Source organism: Hibiscus syriacus, unplaced genomic scaffold, assembly GCF_006381635.1.
Source record: "Hibiscus syriacus cultivar Baekdansim isolate YM2019G1 unplaced genomic scaffold, ASM638163v2 tig00013960_pilon, whole genome shotgun sequence".
In the NCBI taxonomy this organism is placed as follows: Eukaryota; Viridiplantae; Streptophyta; class Magnoliopsida; order Malvales; family Malvaceae; genus Hibiscus; species Hibiscus syriacus.
In genome coordinates this window covers 895,066-914,251 of record NW_024062312.1, presented here as the reverse complement: position 1 = coordinate 914,251, position 19,186 = coordinate 895,066, and the positions used below count along the sequence as shown (strand labels likewise).

The window sequence follows — 19,186 nt, the reverse complement described above, 5'->3', positions numbered from 1 at the left end:
AAAATCTTTAATTTCATATTCCATCGTCAAGCATTGTTAATCGCCACCACTGTTGTGATCACCATTGCTTCTACTACCATCGTTGAATAATCATCCATCCATCGTCATTGTCGTTGAAATATAGGGTGAATACAAGTTTGTGTTTGTTTAAAAACTTATGATTATTTGACAATGAACGATCCGGGACCTCAAGGGATAATGACAATCCCTTAACTATTGAGTTCGTTTGATTTCAGTCATAAAATCAAAACGTTCACAATGTTTGATAAAATAATCATTTTGATCACTATTTGTTTTTTTAAAATTTTGACCCTCGATGTTTCATTTTAAAGAAAAAGATTCCTAACATTTAACTAAATAATCACTTTAGCATTTTAGCCCCCCAACATTTCATTTTAAGGCAAAAAGGTCTCTATTTTTTAGGTTGATCATTTGTTAACTAATTGTTTCCAGCCATAGAGAGATCTTTTTGCCCAAAAATAAAACATTGTGAGTAAAAAGGTTAAAAGAATAGAAACTAACAAAACTATTTAATCAAACGTTAGAGATATTTTTTTATCGTTATACCTTTTATAGTATATACAAAGGCTAAAATGATCTTTAGTCCTCTATTATCAATTAGTCCAATTAAATGAGGTGTAAGATCCTTAAACAATGTTGAATATTCAAATACAAACGGTAAATAAAACAAGGGTAAATTATATGTTTAGTATCTAAACTATCAATTTTATTCCGTTTTAGTATCTAAACTTTTAATTTTTTCAAAGACATACCTAAAGTTTAGTTTTTGTTTCAATTTAGTACCCTTTTCAAAATTCAATGTTTACTTTTGGAAAAAAAATGAAAGTTTAGGTACTAAAATGGACCAAAACTAATAGTTTAGGTATTAAACGCGTTAAGTTTTTTAACGGTGAGGTACTAAAATGAAATAAAAACTAACTGTTAGCAATGGCGGATCCTGAAATATTTTTCATCGTGGACACATATGTGTTAATAATAAAAAAAATTTGTATGGGCTAAACACAAATAAATTTTCAGGGTGGACGCCTTCAGTAAATTGGACAATTAATATAAAGAATTTGAATTTTAAGGTGGACACAATAAAATTTTAGGGTGGGAACGTGCCCACCTTGAGATGTACATGCATCCGTCAGTGACCATTAGGTATGATTTTAAAAAAAATTAAAAGTTTAAGTACTAAAAATGGATCAAAACTGATAGTTTAAATACTAAATGCGTAGTTTACCCATGAAACAAACAAGATTAAAAAAGTTGCCCGTAAATAACATGCTTAAGCTACAACGCATTTTTTTCTGCCACCTTAAACAAACTTGACCTGGCTGGCTTCTTCAAAACCAAAACCAAAACCACTTGCTCCGCCGTGGAGTCGCGACACCTGAGTCCGCTTCCGCCGCCATCCTCATCTTCTCGATCAACGCCTCGGTGTTCACTTGCTGCGACAGAATATCCTCCAGTTGCTGACTGCCGATCACCAACTTCACTTTCCAGACCCCATACTTCTCCGACGACAACACTTCCATAGCCGACAAAGACGACACATTCTCGACGAAATCAACGGAGGACATCTTCGTCGGATCGACACGAGCCGCTTCAACTTTCTCGACGCCTCGTTTGTCACCGTTTTTCTGAAACTCGTCCAGGGGGAGAAGATGATAAAACCCACCATTCACCAAGCGTTCATCTTCAGGCAATGGAGTTGAAGCCTGGCCTCTTCTGCAGATACCATAGCCTGGAAAATCATTTGTGATCTCACGAGCAAGCTTGGGGCCATTGAAATCGATGATTCGGCCGGCGTCTGTTGAAACCCTGATGGGATTGGTTTCATCGACGGCTCCTTTGAGAGAACAATTCCCCATTTTTAGAATTTAGAAAGCTCCGAGATTCAGAGGGGGTGAAGATGGTATTTAAAAGGTGGAACCCTTGGGGAAGAAGAAGTGGGGGAAAGAGGACAAATGGGGTTTTCGTTTTCAAAATAATTTGATCGGCGCCATGTGATTAGCAGACCGTTGGCCATGGCTTATCATTTTATCTAAGGGGGAATTTTCAAGTTCTATACACAACAGATTTGAATCTTATTGAAAAAAGTTATATTATAATTTTTTTATCTATTTTATTTTAGTTATTGGATCGTTAATTCTCATTAGTCAAATCTCTTGAATTCAACACAAAATATCGGTTCAATTCTAAACTTCAAATAGAACACTAATTTAGTATTTATGTTACACTTATACGGATACAAGGACGGGAAACGATAATTTTTAAAATTACAAGGTACGGGGACAGTAATGGTACGGTATATAAAAAAATTTAAAATTATAAATAGATATAAAAAATCATAAATAAAGTTAATATTTCATAGAAAATTGGTGTAACGCCCTAATTTAACCCTAATTAAAAGCCTAACATTTGAGAATTTTTTCAAATCCTTAAATTAATTTTAGTGTCCAATTTGAAAATATTGAAAAATGTTTTCCATATTCTAAAGTTCTATAAAGAACAGTGATCAACTGGAAGTTTTACCAAATATATTTAAATCTTGTTCCAACTCTTCTTATTTTAACTGCCTCAATTCCTTCCCTCGTTGTATCATCCGCTATATGCTACAATTGCACATGTTCATCTTAAAATTCAAAAAAAATTTAGTTTAGTAATTTATTTTACCGATAATGTCTATCATAAAATTTTATTTAAAAATTTTGTGTTATTAACATATGCTCTACCTTGAAAAATATTTATGAATTCGTCACTGTTAACTGTTAGTGCTTGAGCTAGTTGAACTAAAATGGGAGCATAGCTTATGTATCCTTATATCTTTCTAGTTTGGTGGGCGAATCTTTCAGCAGAGATTTTCTAGTTTTACCGATTATGTCTATCATGAAATTGCTTTAGTAGCATCAATTACCATATTTGGTTTGACTTGCATATGTCCGCGTCACTGTATCATATTTGATTATACGATACTAGGACAGTTGGATCTAAAAATTAAAAAATGAGAGTTGAGGCGATTAAAAGTGAAACTTTAATAGAGAGAAGAGGTTTGGGTCATGGGTGATCGAAAGATGAGGGTTTTGACAGGATTTAAGATCAAATTGATATTTTATTTTAGTTTTAAGGATTAAAATAGTATTTTATATAAGTTTAGGGTTAAATTAGGAGCACGAACCTCCATGGTAAAGGAGTTGTTGTAATTCCTGAGGACCCGGGTTTGAGCACCACATATGATAGGGGTGTGAGCGATCAATGTCGAAATGTTGAGAGTTTATCTTTGAATAGATATTGCCTTGTACTTACCTCATATTACTAATAAAAAGGGTTAAATTAAAATTTTGTGTAAAATTCAAGTGTCAAATTAAAATTTAACTATTTTTTCTTATGTGTAAAATCAAGAAATTAACGGAAATTATTGGCTCAATGACCAAAATAAGACAAATCAAAAACAAAAATGATCTTAATATAATTTTTTTTAATATAAGTGACAACAATAAGATAGGCAGAAGAGAAATGAATCATCAATTTTATTTACCCTTTAATTTCCCATCCATTCGTCCCACAAAATATATATTTTTAATAAACCAAGTAATTATAAGGTGTATTTGTTTAAAATCTTTTTTAATAGTTAATAATATATACATATTCTGCAAACGTAACTACTTACGTTAAAAACTTTATTCAATTTTACTACTGATGTAAATGTCTTTTTAAATCCGACTTCATCCTACAAAACTTAAAATATTGAGTCTATTTCATTTTTTAAAAGAATGTATGTAAACTTGAGTGATAACAAAAAAAAAGCTTAAATACTCTCAACCATTTAATAATGAACGTTCAAGCACCTTGCTACAGATATTGGTGCTTGAACCCGAATTTCTATTTTTTTTATGAAGTTAAGGTGATTACAATGGTATTCGTTCTAAATACTTTCAACCATTTGACAATGAAAACTCAAGCACCTTGGTATAGCTGTTGGTGCTCAGGGACGGACGCGAAATTTTATGTTACAGACAAACTTAAACTTAAGAGAGATCACTTAAAAATCAAGGAGAGCGAACTAAAATTCTAGAAGAGGATGAAATAGATTTTCAATTGGAAATACATAGAATTTTTTTTTAATTTATAGTAATTTTAAATTTCACGGGGCAACTGCCCCCATCTTTCCCCCTCGGTTCATCCCTGCTGGTGCTCGAACTTGTAACCTTTAGGAACAACATCGATTTCTTCAACTACAGAGATAATTTGGTTCGTGCCCGAATTCCTAATTATTTGGTAGGGTAGGGTTTTGCTAATAGCAGTAGTAATAGTACGATTAAGGATGGAAAAGGGACCTGAACCCGACGGGTTCCGACCCGACCCGACCGGGTTGGATTTTTTTTAAAATGTGGGTTTGGGTCGGCTTTTTTTAAGTGTGATGTTCGGTCGGGTTCAGTTTAGGGTGAAAATACCCGACCCAACACAAAAAATATATAATTTTACCTTATATATTTAAGAATAATTACAATAATACCCTTTTCTATATATATATATTTTAATTAAGTCATTGTTTTTAATGAATGCAAATAATATTTTTATTGTTATTTCGGGTCGGGTCGGTCGGGTTCGGGTCAAGTGAAATCTTGTTTTGGTCGGGTGGATAATCCCTTGTTCTCGGGTCAGGTCGGGTGGACCAAAAACCCGACCCATGCCCATCTCTGTACGATCGGAGTAAATGACGAAGTCAGGCAAACTGGCAAAGACATGCCCAATTGAATGAGATGGCCCACCCTCTTAAATGGCCTGTAGCCCAACCTCCGGCTCGCGGTTCTTTTTTAAACCGTAGGCCCCCAAGTTGAATTTTCTATTCGAATGACTTAGGGTCCATTTGGTAATGTTGCCTAAAAGTACTCTTAACTAAAAAATATGTTTTGACCGTAAAATTAATATTAAACGGGTAAAAATTAAAAATAAATATAGTGAAAACGATGGTTTCAAATCAGCCGTAAAATTAAAATTTCTAGCTTTTTTTCATTTTCAATTTTCTGTTTGGAAACAAATTTATATTTTTATCCTTATTGCCATGGAAAAACTTTGAAATTCAATTTTCTTACGTTTTATTTGAATAATTCAATATCAACATCTTTAAAAGTAATTTATTTTTAATAATTTATTTAATTAATTAAAAATAAATAAAAATTTATGATTTATATATTAAAATACTAATAGTGAGTTATTATAAATATACTTTTATTATTATTATACTTTTTATATTTTATTACAGTTTAAATTCACATATTTCATATATAATTATTTTAAATTTACTTATAATATAATTTTTTGAATGGTTTAAAATGATAAATATATTATTTAAATTATTTTATTTTAAATATAAATGAATTGATTATGGTAAAATTGAGATAATTAAAATACTATTTTAAATTTTAAATTTTAAAAAGTATTGATAATATTTTTAATAAAATATTTCGTACATAAAAATATTATGATGAATTATCTAAAAATATTTTTTTATAGTTTGAGTTATATTTTATATATCATAGTATTAATAAATGTAAATATAATTTAAATGTTTATATTTTAATTATAATATGTCTAAAATTGATATTTTATCTTTTTCAAAATAACTTTTTATTTGCAATCTCAAACAGATAACTTTAAACTGCACTTTTAAAAGTATAATTTTAAAAGTTATTTTCTACAACACTTTTAAAAGTTATTTTTCAAGAGCAATACCAAACTGGTCTTTTGAATCAATAAATTTTTTGTAATCATCGATATTTAACTTATTTATTGGTTAATTCAAATTGAGTATTACGTAATTTTATAAGACGGTTCTCTCAATTTAATTTATTCATTCACAACATCAAAATTCAAACATTTAATCTATTTAAGAGATTTGTACCGTTTAAGAATGCTTATGGGATGCTTCTGACCTAAAATCCTTTTAAAGCGCAAAAGTAATCTCAAACACCTCATTTTCCAACAAAAAAATACATTGAAAAATGATTATAACTCGAACCAAGAAACTGAAAAACGATACTTTTAAGTTTGAAAAACTTGTTGAAAAAGCTCATTTAGAAAAATATTCCAAACAAATCCTAAAATTTCATCTCGATAAATTAACATGTGATTGGTGAAGGAATCATTTCTTTAATTTTGCACAATACTATTAAGGGTTGACATAATGTCAAAATTAGCACATAACGTTTATTAAAATAATCATTTTGGTCTTTATGTTTTGGAGTTTTTAGCCCTCAACGTTTTATTTTAAGGCCCAAAAACCTCAAACATTAACCGACCGCAGTCACTTGACTCTTATTCTTTTTTGAACATTTTAACCCTCAACACTTTATTTTAAGATAAAAACCCTCTTATTTTATAGTATTAACTGTTATGTTATAGGCCAAAATTTTTCTAAAAAAAAAGTTAAAGTTAAAACAACTATTTAATCGAATATTAAACATTTTTATATTATACCTTTAAGACTCTTGAAAATCACAATACTCATTTGCGAATGGGATAAAATGAGTTGGAAATGTCGTCATTGTCTTTGTAGTATAATCTGGATTAGTCGATCAATAGATCAGATACCATATATTAATTCAAAAAATAATCAAACACTAACGAAAACATTCTAAAGCATTGATGAAAAGTTGACCCCATTTCGTAAGTTTTATATTAAGTTGATGGTACATAAACAAGTAGGTTATCATAATAATTGCTTTTTTTAAAACCGACACTAAAAAAAACTAACATAAATAAACCCACTTGCATCATGGTGGTGTTAACTGTGTGTGGCTTACAAAGCCGATGAGGCACTGGACAACTTGATGTGACATTCACAGCTTAGTTAAAGTACTATATTTATCACTTGAATCCCTCCATTATACGTGCATTTGATGTAACAAATTACTCTTATAAAATTATCTAAGATTAGACCATCATTAGGCTACATTTAATCATCATTAGAAGTATTTATGGATTTTATCAAAAAAAAAAAGAATTATCTAAGACACTTTAAACATATTATTCAATAATTTCTCACTTACATGGACGAAACCAAGATGTTAGTTTGAGGGTAGATATAACATCTCTTACGGAGACGAAACCAAGATTTTAGTTTGAGGGATACTATTAAAGATCATCAAATGACTACAATAATATAATACTTCTAACGTTTGACTAATAATTATTTTATCATTTATTCTTTTGGATCATTTTGTCATCCAAAATTTATTTTAGGAAAAAATGACTCTATTTAGAGCGTGTCGTTTGTTAGTAATGATTTTGTCCACATAGGGGGTTTTGTCCCAAATAAACATTAAGAGCTAAAATGATAGAAAAGACTAAAATAAATTTAATCAAACGTTAGGGGAGTATTATCATATGTTCTTCTATTTCAAAGGGTTTTTTGTACAAAAAGTTTAGGTCAGGGTGACTCCCCCAGTCTAGAGCCGGAACATACCTAAGACCTAATTGAGATATATACGAATTTACAGTTGCCCACCAGAGTGACGGTGGTAGGATCGAACTGACCTTATAAGCTCAAATTTCTGAATCACAACACTTTGTCACACTCGTTCTATTCCAAAGGTATTAACAAACGTACTATAATTACTATTATTTTCATAGTAGTAATTGAAATTTTTAATAATCTTCCTCTAATAAATGATGTTTAGTACATAAAAACATAGAAATTTGGAACACTAATTGAGAGCATCTTAGTGCATATATATATATATATATATATATATGTAGATTTGTTGCATTATTAGATCCCTCATTGACCTAATTTTAAGCACTAGATTGGTAAGCCAATTGGAGTTCAATTTGGGGTAATGTTAAAATAAAATAAAATAAAAAAAATTAAATTAAATTAAATAAATAAAGCCAATGATAGGTAATAACATGGAATTTGACATGGTTTTTAGTGGTTACCGGTACCTCTTTTGTTTGACCAATCTCTTGCCCTTTACATGACATGGTTTTTAATTAATTAATTAGAATATAAACAATTATCATAGAAAACTTCTTTAATTTTAAGTTTTAATTAGATTTGTTTTTGAATATTTTTTTCACTCACAAATAATTAATATAAATTCTTAAATTGAGTTAGTCTCGCTTGATTGGTATTATTAATTGTATAAATACATTGTTTTCCCTACAATTATGATGAAAAACACTTTCTTAAACACAATTTATTTATTTTAATTTTTTTATAAGCTCCCTTTGATGAGATATTAATTATTACATCACTAAACCAACAATCAGTTGGTCAGATAGGATGAGACACTACATCCCTTAAATAAGGTCAATGGTTCAAATCCTGACTATTGCGAATAGAGTAAATTGGTTGGGAGAGTCATTACCTCTATACTACCTGATCCGAATCTAGTTGATTAATAGATCATGTATTAATTATTACATCACTAAACCAACAATCAGTTGTCAGGTGGGATGAAGCAGTAGATCCCTTAAACAAACTCAATGGTTCAATCCTGACTATTGCGAATAGAGTAAATTGGTTGGGAGAGTCGTCATTGCCTCTATAGTACATGATCCGAATCTAGTTGATTAATAGATCATATATTAATTATTACATCACTAAACCAACAATCAGTTGGTCAGGTGGGATGAAGCACTAGATCCCTTAAACAAAGTCAATGGTTCAAACCCTGACTATTGCGAATAGAGTAAATTGGTTGGGAGAGTCGTCATTACCTCTATAGTACATGATCTGAATCTAGTTGATTAATAGACCATATATTAATTATTACATCACTAAACCAACAATCAGTTGGTCAGGTGGGATGAAGCAATAGATCCCTTAAACAAAGTCAATGGTTCAAATCCTGACTATTGCGAATAGAGTAAATTAGTTGGGTGAGTCGTCATTACCTTTATAGTACATGATCCGAATCTAGTTGATTAATAGATCAGATATTAATTATTACATCACTAAACCAACAATTAGTTGGTCAGGTGGGATGAAGCACTAGATCCCTTAAACAAAGTCAATGGTTCAAATCCTGACTATTGCAAATAGAGTTAATTGGTTGGGGGAGTCACCATTACCTCATAGTATCTAATCCGAATCTAGTTGATCAATAAATCAGATACAGATGATTATAAAAAAAATTATTACATCACTAAAATTTAATTTTTTGGAAGATAAATTTTGCCTCATTTCCTAAATTTGGTTGGTAAAGGAATACTGTTCTTTTGCTGTATATATTCAAACAAACATCATGCGCACGTGCACCCAATAATATCTTACCACATGTCTTTGAGAAAAATGTCTAATCATTGCTAGTATCAATAATAAAACACCCTCTGTCCATTAACGTTTTACATATTTTTCTTAAAAATTATATTAGTCTCTATTTTTTTTTCTTTTCAGCATTCAATTTTTTATTTGTCAAAAAGGCATCAATTAAATAAAAATTATTAATTAATTAACGACAAAAAATTATTATAGATATGATATTTTTAGTGTTCGACATGTCATATATGTCATTGTCTTGGGTGACGTGAGATATGACATATCAACACTTTAAGTAAAAATAGAGCAAGAACTAAATATTGATAGGGTCAAAAAAAACTATTTTTTAAAGAAGAATACAATGACTTATTAGGTATTTAAACTTAAAATTCAGAATACGATGTTTAATTTGTCTAATTTTAATCTTACAATGACATAAATTGTTATTAGACTAAAATTTGAGAATATTGGATTATCCTTTGTTAGTTCAACCCTTATTTAATAAATTATTATATTTTAATTTTAATATTTAATTTTATATGAACCAAAATAACATTAGACTAAAATTTATTGAATATAAAAATTTGTTTAGGCCAGAGTCCCTTTGAGCCTAATATAACTTCATCCCTAACTTTAGATGATGTAACATATATCATATGATCATCTTGGGCGAAGAATTACATGTTACATCGTCATCTTATGTGATATCATATGACATACCATAGATGACATGACTATGACATTTATCACATTGATTGATATGTCATATAACTTATCAATAATTTAACTATTGTGAGTATATCACATCAATAACATATATTGATAATTAATCACCTAACGATTCTCATTCAACGTAGGCTATTTTGATAAAAAAAATTAAAACACTAGGCATTAAAACGATCTAAAAAATATAGATCAAAATGATCATTCATATAAATTTTGGGGGATAATTTTTAGTATTATGATTTTTTTTTTTTAAAACCAAACATTCAAGGTAAACACTAGCTTTTCAAGTCACCTCATCCAACGGTTGGGGAGCTCTTAATCTAGTCAAAGTAGAAGTCAAAGCTGTATTATTATTTGTGGGGACCAAAATCCCACACTACTCCTCTATCCCTCCTCAATCACATTTGTTGGAAATTTTAAATATTAAAAAAAACCTTAAAAAGATGCTTAGGAAGAAAGATTGTTGGTTTACGCTCCACTAATAAAAGATGATTAAATTTTCTTAAACCCATGATTGTCTCCACATGGTTCCAACCGATAGTGCCCTAATTCTTTAGTGATTTTTAAGGCATCCCCATCTTTAATTATTCGATTAATTCCTAATCACATCTTCTCTATAGTATAATATATTATTTCTTGCCAGCGAGTGTTGGAACAAGCAGTTAAGATTCAGAAATTTAAGTTTGTAAGGTCGAGTTCGAATTTACCACTATCACTCTTTGTGAACAATCTATAAATTCATATGTAAATTCCAATTGAATATTAGGATCGAACTAGCTTTAGGGTACTCCACGTTCAACAATGCTATATCCTAGGTGGGTAACCTCTAATCTCAAGACATTTTTACAAAAAAATACTCAAATATTATAATATTACCTATAAGACACCATTTCTCACCTAGGGTAAAAACAAATGCTATATATCCAAGTTGGGTAATTTCTAATCTCAAGGCCTTTTTACCTAAAATCACTCAAAATTTGAGTGATAATATCTTAGGTGGGTAATTTTTTTTTTCTCTATATCTAATAAATCTACTTATACTATTTTTAAATTAAATTGGTTAATATTTATTATTAAGGTTTATATTAATGAAGATTAAATAGTTTTGATAGTTATTAGATATTATTGTCAATTCATCTAATTTAGAAATATCAATTTGCTTCTAAAATTACAAACAAATTAAATCACACTTACATAATCTCAGTAGGGATCTACGGAATTGCATAGTTATGATAGTCTTGTGTAGAATCAAACCATAGATGAATTTTCATTTCTCTCCCAATTAAATTTTCATCCCCACTTCCTCTGATGTACACATTAGTCTGCAGAGTATATGGCTTATCTAGTGTTGTTCCAAGAAACTCAATAGCAGCTGAAAACTATGATAGAGAGATGCTTGTATATCAGTTTACTATCAATTAAGTGTATCAACCGTGGCTAGTAAACTTGTACATATTAAGCTTTGAACTACTATTGTTCTATGTTTAATATAGAGGAATAGGACAAACAATATGTGTGGGATTACGTCCTTTAGAAGGTCTTTAAGTACAATAGTCAACATTTTTAAAGCATATTTTGAAGGATTGGACATGCTTTCATCCAACTCCCTATCTGCGACAGGACAACCTTTCATATTCCCACTATTTGTCTAATTTGTGTGCTAATACTTTAAATTTTCTTGGCTTCAACTTTCCATTGGCAAAACGATTGACTTACGACCTCTCAATTTCTATCAAACATCGGTTGATAAAAAAGTATTGCATATTTGTACTCTGATACCATTACCGACACTAATTATTATCAATAAGTAAAACAATTTAATATATGTTAAGTACTTGTAACACCTGTTGTGGGTAACTGAAGAAGAACTCGAGGGTTTGTCATGTAAGTGGGGCTTCTTTGAAATAAGTAAAATAAGTATTGGGTAACTTGAGGAAATCAATAATTTACCACGTCCATTCAAAATCAGAGAGAAAATTACATACAACAAAACTTTCAACATAAGCATCTACTTATTGTGCTGAAAAGATTACGAACTACTTTCTAATTTATATATATCAGCTTCAAAAGTTAATTTAGTATTTAATACCTTTTTATTAAGTTTCTTGACAAATTTTATATAAACTCGCATCTACATTGTTCATGGCACAAAGTAATATTTTTTCATATTTTTATATTAGATTTCGTTGAACTATGTTTTATTATATTTGATAATAAATTAAGGTAAAATGTTTTTAGACTTGAATTGAATTTGTTCAAGTTTTCAAAAAAAAAAAATTCAAAGTCAATTAACTTAGAATTTGAGCAAAAACATTTTTTCACTACGTAGTACCGATACTATTCTTACAGTATCGATATGCATGAATAGTACCGATATTGTTCATGAGGTATGATACCAAAGGAAAGAGAAGTATGATACTCTCAATGTAGTATCGATATACCAGCTTACTCAAATTTCATAATGCAAAATAGGTACCGATACCTAAAAGGGTATCGATATTACTTTACATAGTAGTATCGATACTATGGTCACAATATCGGTACTGTTAGGCCCAACGACTAGTTTTATTTAAAATTAATAAAGAAGTACCAAATACCTATTGTTGGAGTACCGATACTCCATGTACTGAGCATTTTATTTTTGCAGAGGGAAAACATCCCCAAACGGCTAGAAATCATCCCCAATAGCTAGAAACGACCACAACCTCATTCCAACTATAAATACAATTCAAAACACTTGAAGAAGGGCTAGAACACCTATCAAAGCAATCAACACAAAAGAAGAGCTTTTCACTATTATTTTCTTTTCTCTTGTAAAAGTGTGTTTTTTGTGAGCTTAATTTTGTAAAACACTTACCTTGTAGAGGTTTTATTGTTTTCTTCTTTTATCCTTTGAAAAGGGGTTTTGGTTATAGCTAAGCCTTTGAAAAGCTAGGGAATTTGTAAAAGTTATCTATATGTCTTGAAAAAAGAAAGAAAAAATTAGTTGATGTTGGAAAATCCTAAGTGAAGAGCTTAGATAGTGGATGTAGAATTTGGTGAGAAAATCAAACCACTATAAATCCTTGTGCATCATTTTCTGTCCCTTTAAATCTACTTACTCCCTAAAATTCTCAAAAAGCCAATTCACCCCTCTTGGGAATATTTTTGGTTGTCAATCGAGCTTCTTAATCCTAACAGATTCAACTTAAATTATAGATGTAATTAATCAATTCAATAATAATACATTTATATGTCAATGAATTATTTTAAATTTATGTTAAAAAATTTTTGACTAATAATTAAAAAAATAAGTATTTAATATATTAACATACATAATATGTCTAATCTTAATTAAAAACCTTAATAAAAATATAACCTAATGTAAGTTAAAATAGTGTATAAGTATATTCATATATAGAGATAAAAAAGTAAGGAATACCTTTTAGCTTTTATCTCACATTGTCAAGAAACATAACTTAAACACTCCATATGCCTATATATACTAACCCCATAAGTTCTTCAACTCATTGAGTAATATGTATTAAATTACGATGTTAATCCCTATAGTTTATTTTCAATTTTTTAAAACATATTTTTAATGTTTTTAGGGAATCTGATGTGGTATGAAAAACTCTAGAGATGCACCATTGAAACGTGTATTCCCACGTGGTGTCATGTCAACATTTCCCCTGGAAGGCGTGCTCCAGGGGATGCGTCTTTGGTCTACCTAAGTAAAGATGTGTTCTATAACACATTATTATCACTCTGTCAGAAAGTATGTTAGATCAGTAAAATTTGTGCAAACGGTACCTAACAGGTAATATTATAATATTAGCTGATTTTTGAGTAAATGCCTAAGGGTGTGACTGCTTTCATCATCTCACGAGGAATTCCATGACTTTTATTTTTATTTATTTATTTTGTGGTATTATAATCCTATTAAATATTTTGTATTTATATCATTTTTATTTTTTTATTTATTTTATTTCTATATTCTATTATATTTTTTTAGTTTTTTTTCTGAATTTCTCTTTGTTTTTTTTCGTTGTTTTATATTGTTCTAAAGGGTTGAACTATCCTCAGTTAATCTCATTCGGTTTGGAAAAGTTAATAAAATTGATGAAATTTAATATAAATAAAAAAGAAAGGTGAGGTGTAAAGAACTTCAGCATGAAGTAAGCAATGAATATTTATTATTATTTGTATCTCACATGACTGAATTTATGTTATCTTTTATGATGTATAATTGAATAAATCATTAAATACTTATATAAAAATTAATTAATATTTTGTTGAAAAGTGATTTAAAAATATTTTTTGAAAAGTTTAGTTTAAAATTAAAGTATTTAATTTTATTATGCAAATTATTTTTAAGGAATAAAATATTTATTTATTATTTGATAGAAACCAATATATTAAAATAAAAAATATTTAAATTTCAATGAAGGTTTAAAACTACAATCGTAAACTAAACGTATAATAAAGAAATTTTTCTAAACACGAAGAAACTAATCACTTTAAGATCACAATTACCATACAAGGAGAAAGTTAAAAATCTAACCAAAAATAAACTTAGATAAAAGGTAGATGCGAGCAGATTTAAACCGCATCGACAAAGGGATCACAAGATGAGATGAAGCTATTAAAAGCACTTACAAATCATAAATCAGAATTGAACGACGTGAAAATACCATCCAAGAATGTAAATCACAACATCCAAATCCAACTAAGAGTCCAAAACATGAATGATCAACACGAACAAATAAAACATCATCTTGATCGGTTATGATGATATCGACTCTAAAATTTTAAAAATATAAATAAAATAACAACTAAATGGCCGCCGAATAACGAGCCCTACTAAATATTTAATTAGGATAACAATAAGAAAGAGCGGAAGGGTAGCATCTCCTAGTAGAGATGGCTGGGAATCAGCGGCATGTCCCCTTTTTATCACTATTCCTACATTGGGATCATTATCCCTACAACACAAACCCCTCTGATTGCGATACCCTATATATATACACCCTTGTGAGTGACCTATATGTCATTATTTTCTTTTATTTATACTTCAATAATTTCTTTAAATAGGTCAACTTTTTTATTCATTTTGTTTAATTATTTTAAGTCTTAATATTGAAAAATTTTGACTAATAAGATGTTGCCACATCACATAAAATTATATACCTATTTAACCAAAAAATATTTCAAGGGCTTAAATAAAAAAGAGTATAGTTTAGGGATTATTTTGAAAAAAATAGTTAAGGTGCTTAAAGTGGTTACATATAATAGTTAAGGACTTATTTGAATTAAAGAAAGAAAAAGTATAGTTTAAGTAATTTTTATATCTCAGTTAACAGGTTAACCTCAAGCTCAGATTGTCTTTTTAATGGAAATGAAGAGTTTAAAACATATGAATAGTCGGGTGATTATTTTGTAACTTTACAATCGGAGACTCAACAAAGCAACACTCTATAGTAGGAGACTACTTTGTAACTTTTAATAGTCAGAGAACTAAACAAAACAACTTCCTATAGTCGAAGGATCATTGTGTACTTTATCCAAACTTTTTAATGAAATAAAAAAATATAATTGTTATATATCGATGTTAAAATCGTATATTATAAGGCATTTTTGGTCACTGAAGTTATTTTCTCTATGGTGAAATTCAATCTCAGAATCTAAAATTGATATTATATATAAATTAACGTGTTAACGCCCATCTCAGCCGACCATTAATTCTTTAATAGAAAAAAACAAGTTTGAAACATATGAATAGTTAAGTGATCATTTTGTAACTTTTAATAGTGAGTAATCAACAAAGCAATTTCCTATAGTTAGAGAAATCTTTTATAACTTTTAATAATTGAAAGACTCAATAAAATAACACCATATAATCGGGATTATTTTTGTACTTTATTAAAAAATGTTTTTATTGTTTTTTACTTAAACTTGTTAAGCTTTAATAGTAATTATTTTAAACATTTTAAATAATTGTAAAACATATCTAAAAATTATTTAATTGAAGATTTTTAAAATGTGTTTTTATGTTTTTGTAGATAATAGAAACAATAAAATTATATACAAATTAATAATTTTAATAGAATAGAGAAAGTTTTCATGTTTCTGCTAATTAAAAAGAGGTTTTATCGATAGGTGTTGGTTCAAGTGATAAATAATTTGATCATTTAAGCAATGCTTTGAATTCGAGTCTTTATATATGTAAAAAAATTTATGAACGACTCACCTATCAAAATTAAATATACGACATAAATCGATCCTGAATTAATAAGACGAAACCTTAAAACTAAAAGAAAATATATATATATATATACACATTAACATAAAATAAAGCATACAATGTCGGTCCAAATGAATAATAATTAGAATAAAGAGACAAGTGTCAAGCAGTAAAGTTAAGTATAAGAAATCTAGGCCTTACAGCGAAGCAAACAAACACTAACGCTTATTGGTTTGTCTTTTCATCATGCACGGAGAAGAAGAAGAAATAAGAAGAGGGTTTTATTGAACACTTAAACCACCATGCTTATCCGCACCATTAAAGGCTAATTATCCGATTTATATTCAATGACGGATTCATAAATATTTTTCAGGATGAATACACATATATTAACAATATAAAGCTTTTAAATGGGGGTACAAATAAAATTTCAAGGTGGGCATCATCCGTAAAATAAGTAACTATTGAAAAACTCAGATTACAGAGTGGACACAAAAAATTTCACGATGGACACCATCAGTAAAATAAATAAGTAATCAAAAATTCAGATTCATAGTGGGCATGTGCCCACCCTCACTAAGTTGTGACTCCGTCATGCTTATATCCTTGGTTGACCGGCATCAACAATAGTGTAGGTGTTGATCGCTTATCATTGATATTTTTTATTTTTTTCTTTTATTAATAATTTATTTTTATGATACTTTTTTCTCTTTGACATTTTTTTGTCTTCTTTATCTATTATTTGGTTTTTTGTTTATTTTCTCATGATTGAATTTGACGTCATCGCGACTGATTAAGATATCGTTTATTTTATTTTATTGACATCTATGTTTGGACCATCATATTAAATTTAGATATATAATTTGCGTTCGTAGATAATTTTCTCAATATTGGTTCTGATTTTCGTTTGTCATTGGTCTTTATGTAGTTTGATCTCATGTTGCAATTTGTTTACCGATGCAATCAGATCTCGTATATATATATATTTCAAGTTTTTTAAGCATTTTTTTATCTTATCTCGTATGTTTTCGTGCAACCTCAAATATTTATTTTTTTGTCTCAATAATTATAGGAGAAATCTTAATTATATTTAATGTGTTATTATAATTGCAAACCTTATCGTAATTTTAATAAAATAATAAGTTTTTATTTGAAAATAATTAGAAATTTATGAATATAATTGAGGAATAGGAAGAGCACATAAGAAAATCTGGCGTGTTAGATTTTATCCTATAGATAATTTATATTTAAGTTAATTTTCAAAGATGCAAATTAAAGGGGGAATTTGATACCCAAGTTGATTGATTAAATTAAATTGAAGAAAAAAATTAATTATTTCAAAAAAATTAAAATAGACTTTTAATTTTAAAAAACTAAAAAAATAATTATAAATTTAAAAAAAATATTTTTTAAGTAAGAGTATACCTAATTAATTCTTTTACTAGAAAATTTAATTATTTTCTTAAATATATGATATGTAAAATGAAAATGGATAATGTAAAATTTATTGATGATCTTATAAAAAATTGTCATATTAATAATTTCAACAATTAATATTAATTAATTATTAGTTATTGATAATGAGAAATGGATGACGAGTAGATGACGGAACGGAGTCACTTATTCGAAAACGACAACGTGTTACAAGGAAATACACGTGGACAGGTGACCCCACTTGAACCAAACAACGTGTAAACTCCATTTTGGCAAATCGGTTTGACGGGGAAATTACCTTGTGAGGTACTTAATATACGGTATCGTTTTACTGAATATGTTAATAAAATAGGCAAAACATCTAATAATAATAAAATCGATAAAAATAATAATGATTTCGATAATTTTTTACCGATTTTGTTAAAAAAAATCCGAATAGTTTGTAGACTGTCTTGAAAAAAAAAACAACACTTCTTTTATTTTTCAAGGTTACTTTTATTTTTAGTCTATTTTATTTGGTAATCAATTTTGTAAAATTTACATTCTGATTACTTATATTATCGATCTGTCTAGTGATGACAATTTCACTTAGACCTGATTCAACCCGATCGAGTCATTATTTTCTAAAATTTTGGGTTCAAGTCAGATCATGTTTAAGGCGAAAAAACTCAATCCGAACAAATTCGACATAATATAATCATCTTATATATTTAGAGTAATACATCTTCTTGTATTATTATTTTTTTCTAATTAGGTTTTATTTTATTCAATAAAAATGAGTTTTAATATAAAATATACGTAGGGCCAGGTGTATATTTTGACCTAAATATTAAGTTGGATGGAACACTCTTAAATCCGTGTCGAATCACGCGGGGGATGACTTTAATTTTTGGGTCAAGTTCGAATGCGTTCAAAATTTGACTTGATATGTTGTCATCCCTAAATATATCTTATTTTATTCACCGAATCATTAATCCTAAATGGCTTAATTATTTATTAACACGCCACATCATCGAAACAACGAAATTAATAAATCAATGATCAAAATAAGATAGATTCCTATATATTATTTATTAGAAAAACAACCTTAAAAACATTAATTAAAAAAGTACTCCCAAACTACACGTAGGATAACCTCGCGTTCTATAAAAAGCGATGTCAAACCTTGTGTTTTCCATCAACTTTACATATAACTTCATTTAATTTTTGGATAAATAACACCATAAGTACACGAAACTTGCTTTTTTGTAAAACGCGAGATCTGACCCCGCTTTTCACGTGGGTGGTTTGGAGGTATTTTTTTAATTAATTGTGTTTGGGGTTGTTTTTTAATAAAATAATAAATGAGGGTTCATTTAATAATGCCGATGAATTGTTCTAGATGAAGGATCAAAATAAGAAAAAACAGAAAGTAAGATAGATCAACCTTGTAATTTACCCCATGAGTTTTAAAGGATCAAGATCCAACACATCTCACGTGGTCATGTGGAGCCCACAATGGTATGATAGAATCTCGTAATTACCACCCCATG

General features: G+C 28.8%; 1 protein-coding gene across 1 annotated transcript; it reads right to left on the bottom strand.

The window, feature by feature from the left end:
- Positions 1-1,349: 1,349 nt before the first annotated feature.
- LOC120206581 lies at positions 1,350-1,877 on the bottom strand. Its single transcript, XM_039206192.1, has one exon. The coding sequence runs from the start codon at positions 1,875-1,877 to the stop codon at positions 1,350-1,352; it is 528 nt and encodes a 175-aa protein (XP_039062123.1).
- Positions 1,878-19,186: the final 17,309 nt, after the last annotated feature.